At 49.7% G+C, this 15,625-nt stretch overlaps 1 protein-coding gene across 8 annotated transcripts in view; it reads left to right on the top strand.

Annotated features, from left to right (window-relative positions):
• The window catches only part of Abca3 (ATP binding cassette subfamily A member 3), a 57,946-nt gene extending 44,033 nt beyond the window's left edge, over positions 1–13,913 (top strand). For all 8 annotated transcript variants that reach the window (XM_075941654.1, XM_075941659.1, XM_075941655.1 and 5 more), the window contains 11 exons: positions 1,587–1,791; positions 2,077–2,296; positions 2,560–2,718; positions 4,227–4,399; positions 7,154–7,282; positions 7,397–7,591; positions 11,306–11,493; positions 11,716–11,886; positions 12,143–12,333; positions 12,480–12,553; positions 12,985–13,913. In XM_075941654.1, the coding sequence (XP_075797769.1) occupies positions 1,587–1,791; positions 2,077–2,296; positions 2,560–2,718; positions 4,227–4,399; positions 7,154–7,282; positions 7,397–7,591; positions 11,306–11,493; positions 11,716–11,886; positions 12,143–12,333; positions 12,480–12,553; positions 12,985–13,116 (1,837 nt within the window). In that variant the 3' untranslated portion in view covers positions 13,117–13,913. The remainder of the gene's footprint in view (positions 1–1,586; positions 1,792–2,076; positions 2,297–2,559; positions 2,719–4,226; positions 4,400–7,153; positions 7,283–7,396; positions 7,592–11,305; positions 11,494–11,715; positions 11,887–12,142; positions 12,334–12,479; positions 12,554–12,984) is intronic.
• Positions 13,914–15,625: the final 1,712 nt, after the last annotated feature.

Here is a 15,625-nt window from a genome sequence, read left to right as displayed (position 1 = left end):
GCTTAGAGCTCTAGAAAGGGAATTGCACCCATTAGACTACAGACTGGAAGGCCCAAAGAACAGGCTAAGGGGCACAGAATCTTAGAAGATACCAGTTGTTCATGAACATGTCACCCACAGCATGCAATATGCAGCCAGCCACTTGTGTGTGTAGCCAGAGGTGGCCCCTTCACCTCAGTGTCATTTTGTTAAATTGTCCCCAAAACAGTCCTGAACTCTCCAACAGTCACTCATCCTTCTATATGGAAGTTTCTGTCCTGCCCAGTCCTCTAGCCGTTCAGTCCCAAAGAAACTCACAGAGGCTAGTATTTATTATAAACTATTTGGCCTGTTGCTCAGGCTTGTTATTAATTAGCTCTTACAACCTAAATAATCTATAATTCTTATTTATGTTTAGCCAATTGGTTTAGTATCTTTTCTCAGTGAGGCATTCTCATCTTCCTCTATATCTGGCTTGTGACTGCATCTCTGACTTTCCTCTTCCCAGGATTCTCCTAGTCTGGTTGCCCCACTTATACTTCCTGCCTGGCTACTGGCCAATCAGCATTTTATTAAACCAATACGAGTGACAAATCTTTACAAAATACAAGAGCATCATCCCACAGCACATCCTCCCAACTTTCAGTCCTCAAAACTGCTCACCTCCTGTTTCTGTAGGGCTTCCTGTTGTGGTTATTTCTTAGAAATAGAATTGTATATAGCACATGACCTATCAGCATGGTGTTTCTAGGGTTTGTCCGTGTTCGGGCCTTACCGCTCCTCCTTCCCCTGCCTTCCCTTGCTTTTCCTTGCCAGACACTTTTTGGGTTGGGGGGGTTGTTTTGCTTTTCAAAGATTGGGTTTCGCTATGTGTTGTCCCTGACTGTCCTGGAACTCACTCTGTAGACCAGGCTGACCTTGAATTCATAGAGACCCACCTGCCTCTGCCTCCCAAATGCTGGGATTAAAGGCTAGTCCACCATGCCTGGCTGGTTTTTGTTCTTTTGAGACAGGTTGTCACTGTGTAGTTCTGCTGTCTTGAAGCTCCTTATGTAAACCACACTGGCCTCAAACTCACAGAGATCCACTGCTCCTGCCTCCACAGTGCTGGGATTAAAGTGTGCGCCACCACACCCAGCTTAATCCTACTCTTTATCCCAATACCATTTATTGAGATGATCTGAAGATTTTTAAACCCTGAAGTAAAGCTTTCAGAGCCCATTTCTAGAAGGTGTTGCTGTTGACTTGCTGTAGGACACAGACTGTAACAGGAAGGGGGATTTGTTTACCATAGGGACCCAGGAACTTAGCAGCGAGGTCTAGCTAGAGGTGATCAGAGAGCAAGGCAGGAGCTCCCAGCAGTCACAGTGACAAACAGAAGGGCAAGTGTCCCTGAGTGCACAGAGACAGTGGTTTAGAAACACAGAGAAGTTTAGGGGAGAACTCTGTCCTTGTTCATTCGGGACCCTAGGAGGAGCCGTCCTCAGGGAGTGGGTTCTTCCTTATCCCCCTTGAGTGGTGTGGCTACTGTCCATGGGTTTGGATGGTAATGACCAAGGGCTCGATCTTTCCTACTACCCAGACGCACTGTGCTCTGCCCTCCCCAGGGGCCGGAAGGGATTTGACATCGCCCTCAATTTGCTCATCGCCATGGCATTTCTGGCCAGCACGTTTTCTGTCCTGGCAGTCAGTGAGAGGGCTGTCCAGGCCAAGCACATTCAGTTTGTGAGCGGTGTCCGTGTGGCTACTTTCTGGCTTTCCGCTCTGCTGTGGGACCTCATCTCCTTCCTCATTCCCAGTCTGCTACTTCTGGTGAGTGCTGGGTGTGCCGGTCCCTGCCCTGCACACCCAGGGAACATGCCTGGAGTCCCCTTGCAAAACCAGGACCAGCAGAGAAGCCCATGTAGCAGCTGAATTCTGATCAAGAGGACAGTTGGAAACTCCAAGTTTCTTCCCTGCCCTTTGATAGGCAGGGACTGGGCTAGCTGTCCTGGTTCTAGCTCCAGTAACCAGGAAACTTTGCTCCCAGGGTTCCCTTTCCCTGGCGCTGGTTCCCGCTGGCCTGTGTACTGACCACCCTCATCTGTGCTGCCGCAGGTGGTGTTCCGAGCCTTCGATGTGCAAGCCTTCACGAGGGACGGCCACCTGGCGGACTTACTGCTGCTGCTGCTGCTGTACGGCTGGGCCATCATCCCCCTCATGTACCTCATGAGCTTCTTCTTCTCGGCTGCGTCCACGGCTTATACCAGGCTGACCATATTCAACATCCTGTCCGGCATTGCCCCCTTCATCATAGTCACTGTCATGCGCATCCCAGGTGGGAGACTGGGCACCACCCTAGACCACTGGCCGCCCACTTAACCATTTTGTACAAGAGACCCCGTTTGCCAGTCACAATAGTGGGAGGGTGTCTGGAACATTCTCCCAGGGGCCACACAAGGAGGAACCACTTTCTGGGCTAAATCCTATCTGCCACTGCCTGATACAGGGATACCTGAGACCTGACCTTCCTTCCCTGGATCTGTCCTTAGGCAGATGTGTCGTGTCTGCCACCACTAACTCGTCTGTACCTCTTCACAGCTGTAAAATTAGAAGAACTTTCCAGAACCTTGGATCATGTGTTCTTGGTGCTGCCAAACCACTGCCTAGGCATGGCGGTCAGCAGCTTCTATGAGAACTATGAGACTCAGCGGTACTGCACGTCCTCATGGTTTGCTGCCCGCTACTGCAAGAAGTACAGTGAGTGTCCAGGTGGACCCTGCTTCCGCTCTCACCCTTGGCTGCCAGAGCTTCTCCAGGCCTTACCCAGTGAAGGGGCTTATACCAGCCCTTTTTCTGCTCCCTATAACAGTATCAGAGGCTGAGCAAGTTATAGATTGAAGAGGATTTTACTGTCCTGCAAGGACAAAGGCCCACTTCTGGCAGTGGTCATCTTGCTCACAGAATCCCAAAGATGCACAAGGCTTTATGTGACCCAAGATGAGTTGATGCTTGTGTGTCTTCTGGCCTCTTAGAAAGCCATCAGGGTTTAGTTATGCGGCTTTGCCCTGTAGAGTGTATTTAATGCTAGTCACCTTTCAGAGGCCCCACCTTCGAACGCCACGGGTGGATTAAATTTCCACCTTTAAGAAAAATTATATGTATGGGTGTGTTGCCTGTACCATTTTCATGCTTGGTACCCATAGGCCAGAAAAGTTGGTTGTGAGCCACCCCGTCAGTACTGGGAATTAAACCTGGAATTGAATCCTCCTCAGAAAGAGAAGCCGGTGCTCTTAACTGCCATGCCATCTCTCCGGCCCCAGATTTTCCCCTTTTTAATACCTCACACTAGGGATTGCATGCCAGTTCCATAACAGGGCTTATAGTCTGAGTCATCACCTGCCCCTTACTTCTGCCTTCTTGTTCTGGGCCTGCGTCTGGACATCTGATTTTCCCGTATGTCCTGGTGCCCTGCAGCTTCTAGAGCAGAATACCACACACAACCCGTGGGATAATCAACAGACACGTGATATCCATAGTTAAAGTGTGGGCAATGCCATGCCCCCTCCAGAGGCTCAGGGGAGGATCCATCCTGCCTCTGTCTATGCGCAACCTCCTCCTCTGTGTCTCTGGGTCTCACATTTCCTGCCTTTCTCTTACAAGGACGTGTCACTGGATCTGGGGCCAACTTCAAATCCAGTATCTCCCCTTAGGTCTTTAACTAGTAGCATCTTCAATGTCTCATTTCTTAACAAAGTCACATTCACAGATTGAGAGTTTGATGTGATTGGGGATGGGGGCTTTTTACACTTGGAATGGTCTCCTTTGTTCATCAGCAGGGAGCATAGCAGTCCCTCTGTAGAGCCATGCACACCCTCAGACAAAAGTGCAGTCCCTCCCCTAGGACAGGGCCTGTGAGTCCCTTCTCTAAACTTGAATGCCTGGAGAGGGGCGTGATTAGGGCGTCTTCACATCTCTCCCCAGTCTCAACTCAAAGTAGTGTGAGTAGCAGACAAGGCTGTAATTCGTGGTTGGTCCCTGATCGCAGGTATACAAGGGACACCTCACATGGCAGGATTCTTCCAGAGCTGGAAAGTACCTAGACTCTTGTTTGACATTGGACAGACACAAGGCATGACCTCAAGAATTGGAGCCTTGGTGGAGGGTCTGGGCATTTGTGTGGCCTAGGGAGCTAAGGGCAGGGCTGGGGTCTGGGAAGGGATAGAGTATACTGCAGATGGCCCAGCCTTGCTCCTTGCCCTGCACAGACATCCAGTACCAGGAGAACTTCTATGCCTGGAGCACCCCAGGGGTTGGCAAGTTTGTGACCTCCATGGCTGCCTCAGGGTGCATCTACCTCACCCTGCTCTTCCTCATTGAGACCAACCTGCTGTGGAGACTGAGGACCTTCATCTGTGCCTTCCAGAGGAGATGGACTCTGGTGAGTGGCTCCTGGAAGCCTGGGAATGCTGGTAGGTGCTCCCCACATCTGCCATGGGCCCGAGACAGTGAAGGACTACCTCCCTATGAGCACAGCCTTGAAGCTCATGCACCTTGGGTGTCCTCCCATTTGTCACACCGCCTCACGGCCAGCACATAGCGATGGCTCCCTAGCATGGCCAGGTCCGAGTACACTGTCACAGCACGGGAGGGCTCTCAGCACTCATTATTTTCTCTGCCATTAAGCCTGAGAGACAGTACCTGAGCCTCCTGAGGTGCCCAGCTGGACAGGAGTCTGCTCCCTTGTTAACACATATCACACACACACACACACACACACACACACATTTTCCAAGTCAGGGTTTCTTTGTGTAGCCCTGGCTGTCCTGGAACTCTGTAGACTAAGCTGAGTTTTTGGTTTTTTTTTTTTTTTTTTCGAGACAGGGTTTCTCTGTGGCTTTGGAGCCTGTCCTGGAACTAGCTCTGTAGACCAGGCTGGTCTTGAACTCACAGAGATCCGCCTGCCTCTGCCTCCCGAGTGCTGGGATTAAAGGCTTTTGCCACCACTGTCTGGCCATATATTCATTTTTAATTAAGTAATCAATGTGGGGGTCAGAATTGATTCTGTCCTTCTGCCATGTGACTCCCAGGATAGAACTTGGTTGTCAGTCTTGACAGCAGATGCCTTTACTCATAGAGCCATCGTACTGACCCCACACATTTGGTCTTTCAGATATATTCCGTGGTTTTATTTCCTCCCTCACAAACAAGAACAAAGTCTGTCAGGATCACATTGGGTATCCAGATCAGTCTGAGTTGAACTTACTTCTCAGAAACATTACAGCTCCTGAATGAGTTCCCACGCATGTGATAGTCTTCCCTGACACGGGCAGTGGTGCAGAGTTCCCGCACATTTAATAGTCTGTAGTAATAGGAGTGGCGGGCTGCGTCCCCAGCACCCCGGCCGCCTGCTAGCTTATACCCCAAAATAATTACACAGAAACTGCATTCTTTTAAACACTGCTTGGCCTATTAGTTTTAGCCCTTACTGGCTAATTCTGATATCCCGATCAACCCATTTATAATAAACTGTGTAGCACCGGTCTTACCGGGAAAGATTCAGCATGTCTGACCTGGCGGCTTGCTTCATCGTGTGCATCTGCCCGGGAGAGGGGAGCATGGCGTCTCTGCTCCAGAGAGCAGAGCTGTCGAGTCTGAGCTCACTTCCTCTTCCTCCCAGCATTCTGTTCTGTTTACTCCACCCACCTATGTGCTAACCAATAAAATGGGCCAAGGCAGTTTCTTTATTTTTTAACCAATGACCTTCCTCCATCAATAGTCTTCCCCAACAGGGGCAGTGGTGCAGAATTCCTGCCCATGTTATAGTCTTCCCTACACGGGCAGTGGTGCAGAGTTCCCGCGCATGTGATAGTCTTCCCTACACGGGCAGTGGTGCAGAGTTCCCGCGCATGTGATAGTCTTCCCTACACGGGCAGTGCTGCAGAGTTCCCGCGCATGTGATAGTCTTCCCTACACGGGCAGTGCTGCAGACCTGTAGTCTCAGCTCCTCAGGAAGTCAGCAGGCAGATGTCATGCACTCAGTAGTTGAGGCTACCCTGGACAACACAGCAGCACACATGAGCTTGCAAGAGTTTTAGAGGGTAAAAGTGCTTGCTGGATAAGCCTGTCAGCCTGAATTAGAACCCTGGAAATCATGCTGGAAGACAGAACCAAGTCCTTTGGGCTGGAAAAACAGCAGTTAAGAACACATACATCTCAACAAAGTTCGGTTTCTGTTAGATGTCTAACAACCAGCTACCCATAACTCTAGCTCCAGGGATATCTGATACCTCAGACCTCTGTAGGCTTTTCACTCACGTATGTGCACATGCACACACACACAGACAATTAGAATTTTAATTTTAAAAAAGAAAAGAGGGTTGGAAGATGACTCAAAGGTAATGAATACTTGCTGCTCTTCCAGAGGAACCAGCTTCAATTACCAGCACCTATATGGTGGCTCCCAACTGAATGGAACATCCTTTCCAAGGGATCCATCACCCTCTTCTGGCCTTCACAAGCACTGCACTCACGTGGCACATGGATATACATGCAAGCTAAACAAAACCCATACATAGGTTTTTTTGTTTTGTTTTGTTTTGTTTTTTTTTTTTGGTTTTTCGAGACAGGGTTTCTCTGTGGTTTTGGAGCCTGTCCTGGAACTAGCTCTTGTAGACCAGGCTGGTCTCGAACTCACAGAAATCCGCCTGCCTCTGCCTCCCGAATGCTGGGATTAAAGGCGTGCGCCACCACCGCCCGGCCAAAACCCATACATATGAAATACACTCTTAAAAAGTGTTTAAAAAATAAATAAAAATTGTTTTAAAAACAGGATTTTGTGCCTTCTTCTGGCCTCCACAGACACTAGGCATGTATATGATGTATGCATGCGCAAACACATACACACACAAACACACACACGCACAACCATACACATAATAAAAATAAATGAAAAAAAAACCCTCCTTCACATCCCTGATTATGGTTTTCTTCTTGAGTTCCACACGGTTCTTGTGTTAGACCTGATGCCCAGATACTGAGTTCAGCCGCTAAGACCCCTGCCTCTTATGAGAGACTGTATACGTGAGGGGTAGGGTGAGAAGTCCCATCATTTCCCATGTTGACGCTTGCGCCCATCCTTCCTTCTGTGGGACTGGGATTCACATGTGTAGTCTTCTTCATCTTAAATAATCAGGCAGAATTGCAGAACCGGACATCAGTGCTTCCTGAGGACCAAGACGTAGCTGACGAGAGGAACCGAGTCCTGGTCCCCAGCTTGGACTCCATGCTTGACACACCGCTCATCATCAATGAACTCTCCAAGGTAACAGAAGCTCCGCCTTCCACCCCACTGGCCCTAGCTAGTGGAGCCTAGAGGCCAGAGGTCCTGCATTATCTTCAGCCTCCTCACCTGGGCTTTCTCATCGGCATCTTACAGGTGTATGACCAGCGAGCACCACTCCTTGCTGTGGACAGGATCTCCCTTGCCGTCCAGAAAGGGGAATGCTTTGGCCTGTTGGGTTTCAATGGAGCTGGGAAAACCACAACATTCAAAATGCTGACTGGGGAGGAGACCATCACCTCAGGGGATGCCTTTGTTGGAGGCTACAGCATCAGTTCTGATATCGGCAAGGTAGGTGCAGCAGGGAGGCCCTATTGGTCTGAGCAGTCAAGGGCCACCCGAGAGGCCAGGTAGACTTGTCTCTGGCTCACTGTGGGCATAGCAATGTTTGTGGACATCAGAGCAAGGCCGTGACAGGATCAGGCTTAAACAGGTGGTAGAAAGGAAAGAAATGCTGGTCAAGGAAACATAACTTAGCTGTTTGTGTCGACCCAACAATGTTCTGTATCTAGGACTTACAAATATGGTTTGAAGACCTAGAGAGAAAAGGAGGAATGAGAAGGCCCAGGGCCCATTCAGGTTCCCACACATTGGGCTGAAACCACAGTGGGAATGGACCAAGTACAGCCCACATGTTCCCTAATGCTTAGGGACAGTATAGAAGGCCCCGTGTGCCAAGCAGAGCTGAAAAGGGGTAGAGGGATGACTATAGGCCTGGCAGTGGACTCCTCTCCCTGAGCGGGTAGCAGGGAGTGCTGGGCTGGAGGACAGGCCACCCCAGGCTTCTGAGATAGGAATACGGTGTCCAGGTGTGTCAGCACAGCAATGCGGTATGGATACTGTGCAGGTGTGTGAGCAGAGCAGTGAGGTGTGGATACTGTGCAGGTGTGTGAGCAGAGCAATGCGGTATGGATACTGTGTGCAGGTGTGTCAGAGCAATGCGGTATGGATACTGTGCAGGTGTGTGAGCAGAGCAATGCGGTATGGATACTGTGTGCAGGTGTGTGAGCAGAGCAATGCGGTATGGATACTGTGTGCAGGTGTGTGAGCAGAGCAATGCGGTATGGATACTGTGTGCAGGTGTGTCAGCAGAGCAATGCGGTATGGATACTGTGTGCAGGTGTGTGAGCAGAGCAATGCGGTATGGATACTGTGTGCAGGTGTGTCAGCAGAGCAATGCGGTATGGATACTGTGTGCAGGTGTGTGAGCAGAGCAATGCGGTATGGATACTGTGTGCAGGTGTGTCAGCAGAGCAATGCGGTATGGATACTGTGTGCAGGTGTGTGAGCAGAGCAATGCGGTATGGATACTGTGTGCAGGTGTGTCAGCAGAGCAATGCGGTGTGGATACTGTGCAGGTGTGTGAGCAGAGCAATGCGGTATGGATACTGTGTGCAGGTGTGTGAGCAGAGCAATGCGGTATGGATACTGTGTGCAGGTGTGTGAGCAGAGCAATGCGGTATGGATACTGTGTGCAGGTGTGTGAGCAGAGCAATGTGGTATGGATACTGTGCAGGTGTGTGAGCAGAGCAGTGAGGTGTGGATACTGTGTGCAGGTGTGTGAGCAGAGCAAGCAGCCAGGTGTGACAGGAATTTGCAGGCGCATCACTCAAGGAATGAACAAACTCAGATTTCTTCTTTTTCTAGATTTATGTGTATGGGTGTTTTGCCTGTATGTATGTGTGTATGCTGTGCATCCCTGACCCATGGAGGTCAGGAGAGGATGTTGGACACTCTGAAATTGAAGTTACAGATAATTACGAACCACCACATGTGTACTCTAGAAGAGCAACAAGAGCTCTTGACCACTGGGCTATCTCTCTAGCCTCCAAACACAGATTTAAGATTTTTCAGTTGGCCGGGCGGTGGTGGCGCACGCCTTTAATCCCAGCACTCGGGAGGCAGAGGCAGGCGGATCTCTGTGAGTTCGAGACCAGCCTGGTCTACAAGAGCTAGTTCCAGGACAGGCTCCAAAACCACAGAGAAACCCTGTCTCAAAAAACCAAAAAAAAAAAAAAAAGATTTTTCAGTTGTCTGGTCAAGATTATAAAAATAACTTAATGTGTTTAAGGATTAGAAATGACTGGACATGGTAGTACATACCTTTTAATTCCATCACTCAGGAAACAGAGGAATGTAGATCTCTGTGAGTTTGAGACCAGCCTGGTCTACCAAGTGAGTTTCAATACAGTCAGAGCAACGTAGAGAGACAATCTCAAAAAGAAATTATTATTATTATTATTATGTCTTTCAAGACAGGATTTCTCCTCTGTGTAATAGCCCTAGCTCTCCTGGAACTTGCTCTGTAGACCAGGCTGGCCCCGAATTCACAGAGATTCACTTGCTTCTGCCTCCGGAGTGCTGGGATTAAAGGCGTGCGCCACCACGGCCCAGCTACAAATATTTTAAAAGGATTAGAAATGTGTGCACAAGGGCTGGAGAGATGGCTCAGTGGTTAAGAGCATTGCCTGCTCTTCCAAAGGTCCTGAGTTCAATTCCCGGCAACCACATGGTGGCTCACAACCATCTTTAAAGAGGTCTGGTGCCCTCTTCTGGCCTGCAGACATGCACACAGACAGAATATTGTATACACAATAAATAAATAAATATTAAAAAAAAAAAAAGAAATGTGTGCACAAGCCAGGCGGTGGTGGTGCACACCTTTAATCCCAGCACTCGGGAGGCAGAGGCAGGCGGATGTCTGTGAGTTCTAGGCCAGCCTGGTCTACAAGAGCTAGTGCCAGGACAGGCTCCGAAGCCACAGAGAAACCCTGTCTCGAAAAACTAAAATAAATAAATAAGTAAGTAAGTAAATAAATAAATAAATGCACAAGTAATAGTGTTTGCAGTGATCCCCACCTGATCTGAAAATCAAGGGAAGGGTGACAGGAGCTGAACACATTAACCTGAGGTCCAGAAGGAAAGTAGTGTGGGAGAGTTAAGCCAAAAGCTAAGAATTGTTCCAAATCAATTAAAACAGACTCTAGATCTCCAAGAAGGAGACTCTCTGGAATCTTCAGAACCTAGGCACAGCCACCCCAGCCAGCTCACATTCACACCAGAGCTGGGAGAGACCCACTGCATCCTGACTTTGCTGAGCCACCGCTGAGGACAGATGCACACTCTAAGAGCATTACCAGTGCTCACCTCTTATTAGAAGAAAGGCCCTGGACCATCAGAGTTTGTTACTACCTGGGGGGTGAGGGAGGGGGTGAGCACATTCCACCAAAAGGTTTTTATATGTCACCACATGTATGAGAATGAAACCATCCTTTTTCATATTATTTTGTTTTTGTTGTTTATTTTTAGGTTTTTTTTTTTTTTGTTTTTTGTTTTTTTTTTTGGTTTTTCGAGACAGGGTTTCTCTGTGGCTTTGGAGCCTGTCCTGGAACTAGCTCTGTAGACCAGGCTGGTCTCGAACTCACAAAGATCCACCTGCCTCTGCCTCCCGAGTGCTGGGATTAAAGGCGTGCGCCACCATCGCCCTGCTTTATTTTTAGTTTTTAAATATGTAATTATTTGTTTATTTATTTACTTTGGTTTTTCAAGACAGGGATTCTCTATGTAACAGCTCTGGCTGTTCTGGAACTCATTCTGTAGACCAGCCTGGTCTCAAACTCACAGAGGTCCAACAGCCTCTGATTCTGAGTGCTGAGATTAAAGGCATGCACCATCATGCCCAACTAATGAAACCATTCTTATGCTAACTGCCTGCATAGTTGTCTGTCGTGAATCAGGCTCCCAGCTAGACCACTTGCTGGCCTGTCTGTTTCCTTTGGGAGCCTCCCTAAGATAGCCAAGTCCTTCCTGTGTCTCCACTTGGGTGCTGCTCAGAGAGCTTCCACTGTGGTCAGGGCCTAATTATTCTCTTTAGACAACCCCGGGCAGACTCACTGGGGTGTAGACGGAGGGCAGGTATAGAAGCAGGCACCATGGCCAGGGTCGCTATGGTCCTCTGAGAAGAGATGGCGTCTCAGACCCATTTCCTCCCACATCCTCATCTAGGTACGGCAGCGAATGGGCTACTGTCCCCAGTTTGATGCACTGCTAGATCACATGACTGGCAAGGAGATGCTGGTCATGTATGCGCGGCTCCGAGGCATCCCAGAGCGCCTCATCAGTGCCTGTGTGGAGAACACTCTGCGGGGTCTGCTCCTGGAGCCACATGCCAACAAACTAGTCAAGACCTACAGGTACGACCTATATTTAGTTTAGCCTCTATCTTATGAAATCAGCCCTGGCTCTTTGCAAAGTAGCTTAGGGTCTCCTTATCATAGAGCTCAAGTCAGTGGCTCCAGAGTAACTAACTACTCAGCTCCTCCCTGTTGCCTGGGATGCTCTAGTCACTGGGTGTGGCCTTGGCAATTCATGTGCATTATTATTTTGCCACCCACCTGTCACCCATCCATCTCCAGTGGTGGCAACAAGCGCAAACTGAGCACCGGCATCGCCCTCATTGGAGAGCCTGCAGTCATCCTCCTGGATGAGCCGTCCACCGGCATGGACCCTGTGGCCCGGCGCCTACTCTGGGACACTGTGGCCCGGGCCCGTGAGTCTGGCAAGGCCATTGTCATCACCTCCCACAGGTAGAGTTGCATCTGTGGGTCACGAGCAGAGCCAGAACAGGTGGCTAGGGTGGGCCCAGGTGAACAGAAGATACGGCAGCAGCAGCGCAGGCTCTGCCAGGACATTTCCCAGGCTCTGCATGTGGGCAACTCAGCGGGGGGAATCAGGAATGGCCTGATCTGGGCACAGATGCCCTCCTGTCTGCACAAGCCTTTGACATCCAGGGTGGGCATCGGCCTCCTCCAGCGCGGTCTCAGGCTCTCCCCCTTTCCCCAGTATGGAGGAATGTGAAGCCTTATGTACCCGGCTGGCCATCATGGTTCAGGGCCAGTTCAAGTGCCTGGGCAGCCCACAGCACCTCAAGAGCAAGTTTGGCAGCGGCTACTCCCTGCAGGCCAAGGTGCGGAGTGAAGGGAAGCACGAAGTCCTGGAAGAGTTCAAGGCGTTCGTGGACCTGACCTTCCCAGGTGTGTGATGGTTGGTGCTGGATGGGGCCTGGGCCCCTGCCTGGACCTGTTAACTGCTGCACAGAATTTATCCCACATGCCTGACCCCTTGGCAAGGACCCCGGTCCATCCTCTCCAGCCCGACCCACATGGTCTCTTCTGTACAGGCAGCATCCTAGAAGATGAGCACCAAGACATGGTTCATTATCATCTGCCTGGCTGTGACCTCAGCTGGGCCAAGGTGAGTGCAGGTCCCAGAATCCCATAGGGGTCTGGGACTAAGAAGGACCTTCCAGGACTCCCTGTTCTGTGGCAATTCCAGGATCTTTTCCAGGTAGAGTCAGGGTCTAGTTTTCATCTCCCACTCACCTTTATATCTATTGGGTTTGAGTTTGTATATGTAAAATATTTGAGGTAGAAAAAGAGAATGTTTGCATGAAAGGAGACTGGCCCCCAGAGACAGGACACATTTTGCTCAAGGTCAAGCTCTGAGATTAAAGCCAAGCCTTGGCTTCCACCTTGCTACCCCTGCACAACCAGCATCTTCCGAGTGACTTTGGGGGCTCTAGGACAACACTGGGGGATGGTAGTGTACGGTCCAACCTCCCATCATCAGAGGACTCACTATCTGGGTCCTGGGCTCTCTTACATGTAGCTTTTCTGTTTCAAAAGGTATTTGGTATCCTGGAGAAAGCCAAGGAGAAGTATGGTGTGGATGATTACTCTGTGAGCCAGATCTCTCTGGAGCAGGTCTTTCTGAGCTTTGCCCACCTGCAGCCTCCCACCACTGAGGATGGGCAATGAGGAGCTCCCTGCTGCCTTCAGAGCACCGGGCTTGGAAGGAGGAGTCGGTGCCCAGCCGTGCACCCTCTCCCTCCTAGTTTTCCGTTTCTTTCACTTTAATCACTTTTTTCTATGATGGACATGAAAAACAATCAAGGTGATATGCACAAAATGGAGCAAGTGTGTCTGTCAGGACCTGCAGGCAGGAATCAGCATGCAGATTGCCACCCCTGAAGGCAGACTCTGGAACCGCAGCCCCAGACCCAAAGCCCCTTCCACAGCGCACACAGATAGGGCTTCCAGGTGCTGCTGCAGCGAAGCTGGGGCCTGAACATCTTTGCAGTGCTGTCCAGAGAGCCCCCAGGGACCTGTCCATGTTTACAGATGACAGTAAGCTCCCCAGGGAGGAAAAAGAAAGCCAGCAGGTCTGAGCAGCTACAAGGACTTCCAGGCTGCCATGAATGAGCAGAAGCATTGCAGATACCTTCATGAAGGGAAGATGTTGGGTATGACAGGTGCTGAGACCTTGGCTCCCAGTGCAGCTGTGAGGCATCCTTGGGTTTCGATGACTCTTCAGGTATGGATACTGCACCAGGCTGAGCTGGTCCTGAGCCAGATGTCATCCCACAGAGCATCTGTAGCACAAGAGATGTGGCCAGACTTGAAGCACAGTCCTCTGTTCCCAGCTCTGTGCCTTCAGGAAGCTACCAGCCACAGGACAGTCAGGGACCACTACAGGGCTGAGCGGTGTCACCTCTTGAGGATACACTTAAACATTGTGATTCTATAAGGAAATAAAGGCTAAGGGGACATCATCAGTCTCTGAGTCATAAATATGATATAAGGAGGGGTCACAGGACTGGATCACTACACCGCGATCCCATATTCAAATTGGCTCTCATATCCAGTTTCAAGCAAGAGCAGGAATTGGCTTTTCCTAACAGAGAAGGCTTGCAGAATCCACTGCTGTGGGGTGAAGGGATCGGCACGTGTTAATCACTTTCCCTGGGATAAAATACTGGACGAAAGTAACGTCAGGAAGGGTGTGTTTGGCTCCTGGTTCAGCGTGCACGGGAGGAAGCCGTGCTGCTGGGAACTTGAGTGATGATCAGCCATACTGTATCCACAGGCAGGAACACTGCTGCTTGTCCCTGCTTCCTTTCAGCCCATGGAATGCCACCACCCATATTTCTTGTAGCTCAGTCTGCCAAGGAGTGGGCTGGCAACAGAGGTTAAGAGCATTGCCTGTTCTTCCAAAGGTCCTGAGTTCAATTCCCAGCAACCACATGGTGGCTCACAACCATCTGTAATGGAGGCTGGTGCCCTCTTCTGGCCTGCAGGTATACATACACACAGACAGAATATTGTATACATAATAAATAAATAAATAAATTTAAAAAAAAAGAAAGGTAAACAGCAGGTGGGGCGCATGCCCAAACACTGGTTACTACAGCCATGCTTAATCCCAGCCAGTTGATCATCGTCAGCCATCACAATGCCCAAAGGCAAATGAAAAGTGGGTCCCATCTACAGCCAGGAAAACAACAGGGGCTGGTGCAAGACACCTCTGGTTCCAACATAAAGAGAAAAACTTCAGAAGTTTCTTCAACATGAGTCCCTTTTATTTATGTAGTATTGCTTCTTGTCATTTTTTTTTCTTTTGTTGTTGTTGTTTTCGAGACAGAGCTTCTCTGTAGCTTTGGAGCCTGTCCTGGAACTAGCTCTTGTAGACCAGGCTGGCCTCAAACTCACAGAGATCTGCCTGCCTCTACCTCCCAAGTGCTGGGATTAAAGGCGTGCGCCACCACCAACCGGCTTTCTTGTCATTTTCTAAAACACTGACTCAACACTTCTGTATTTTACATCCTTCTAAAATTGATTAGTTTTTTGGTTTTTTTTTTTTGAGACAGGGTTTCTCTGTAGCTTTAGAGCCTGTCCTGGAACTACTAGCTCTTGTAGACCAGGCTGGCCTTGTAGAGATCACCTGCCTCTGCCTCCTAAATGCTGAGATTAAAGGCGTGCACCACCGCCCAGCTAAAACTGATTAGTTTTAGAAAAACTGTGCTTTTTAGAAGTCATGGCCACAGGACAATCAGGAACCACTATAGTGCTGAATGACCATCGCGTGGGTGTACAATAAACATGACTATCCAGGAAAAGATGGGGGACATGCCCAGTGTGAGTGACACAGGCCACGGGAGCTGGGGCCTCGTCACTCTCTGTCCTGGTTACTGTTCTTACCGCTGTGGTAAACTACTCCAAAGACAGCTACTGTAAGGAGAAACAGTTCATTTCAGCTCACAAATCAAGGATGTGACAGTGCAGAAACTGGAGGGAGTTGATCCTGCAGTCAGGAAGTAAACACAGAGCAACAAGAGGTGCTTAGCTCACCTCTGTATTCTTTTTAAAAATTAGGCCAGGATGCAACCTTAGGTTATGGTGCCATCCACTGGGTAGGCCTGCCCACCTCAGATAACCTAATTAGGATAATCCTCCAGGCCGGGCAGTGGTGGCACATGCCTTTAATCCT

Source organism: Microtus pennsylvanicus, chromosome 11 (assembly GCF_037038515.1).
Source record: "Microtus pennsylvanicus isolate mMicPen1 chromosome 11, mMicPen1.hap1, whole genome shotgun sequence".
Taxonomy (NCBI): Eukaryota; Metazoa; Chordata; class Mammalia; order Rodentia; family Cricetidae; genus Microtus; species Microtus pennsylvanicus.
Note: the sequence above shows the minus strand (reverse complement) of the source record. Positions and strands in the feature narration are given on the sequence as shown.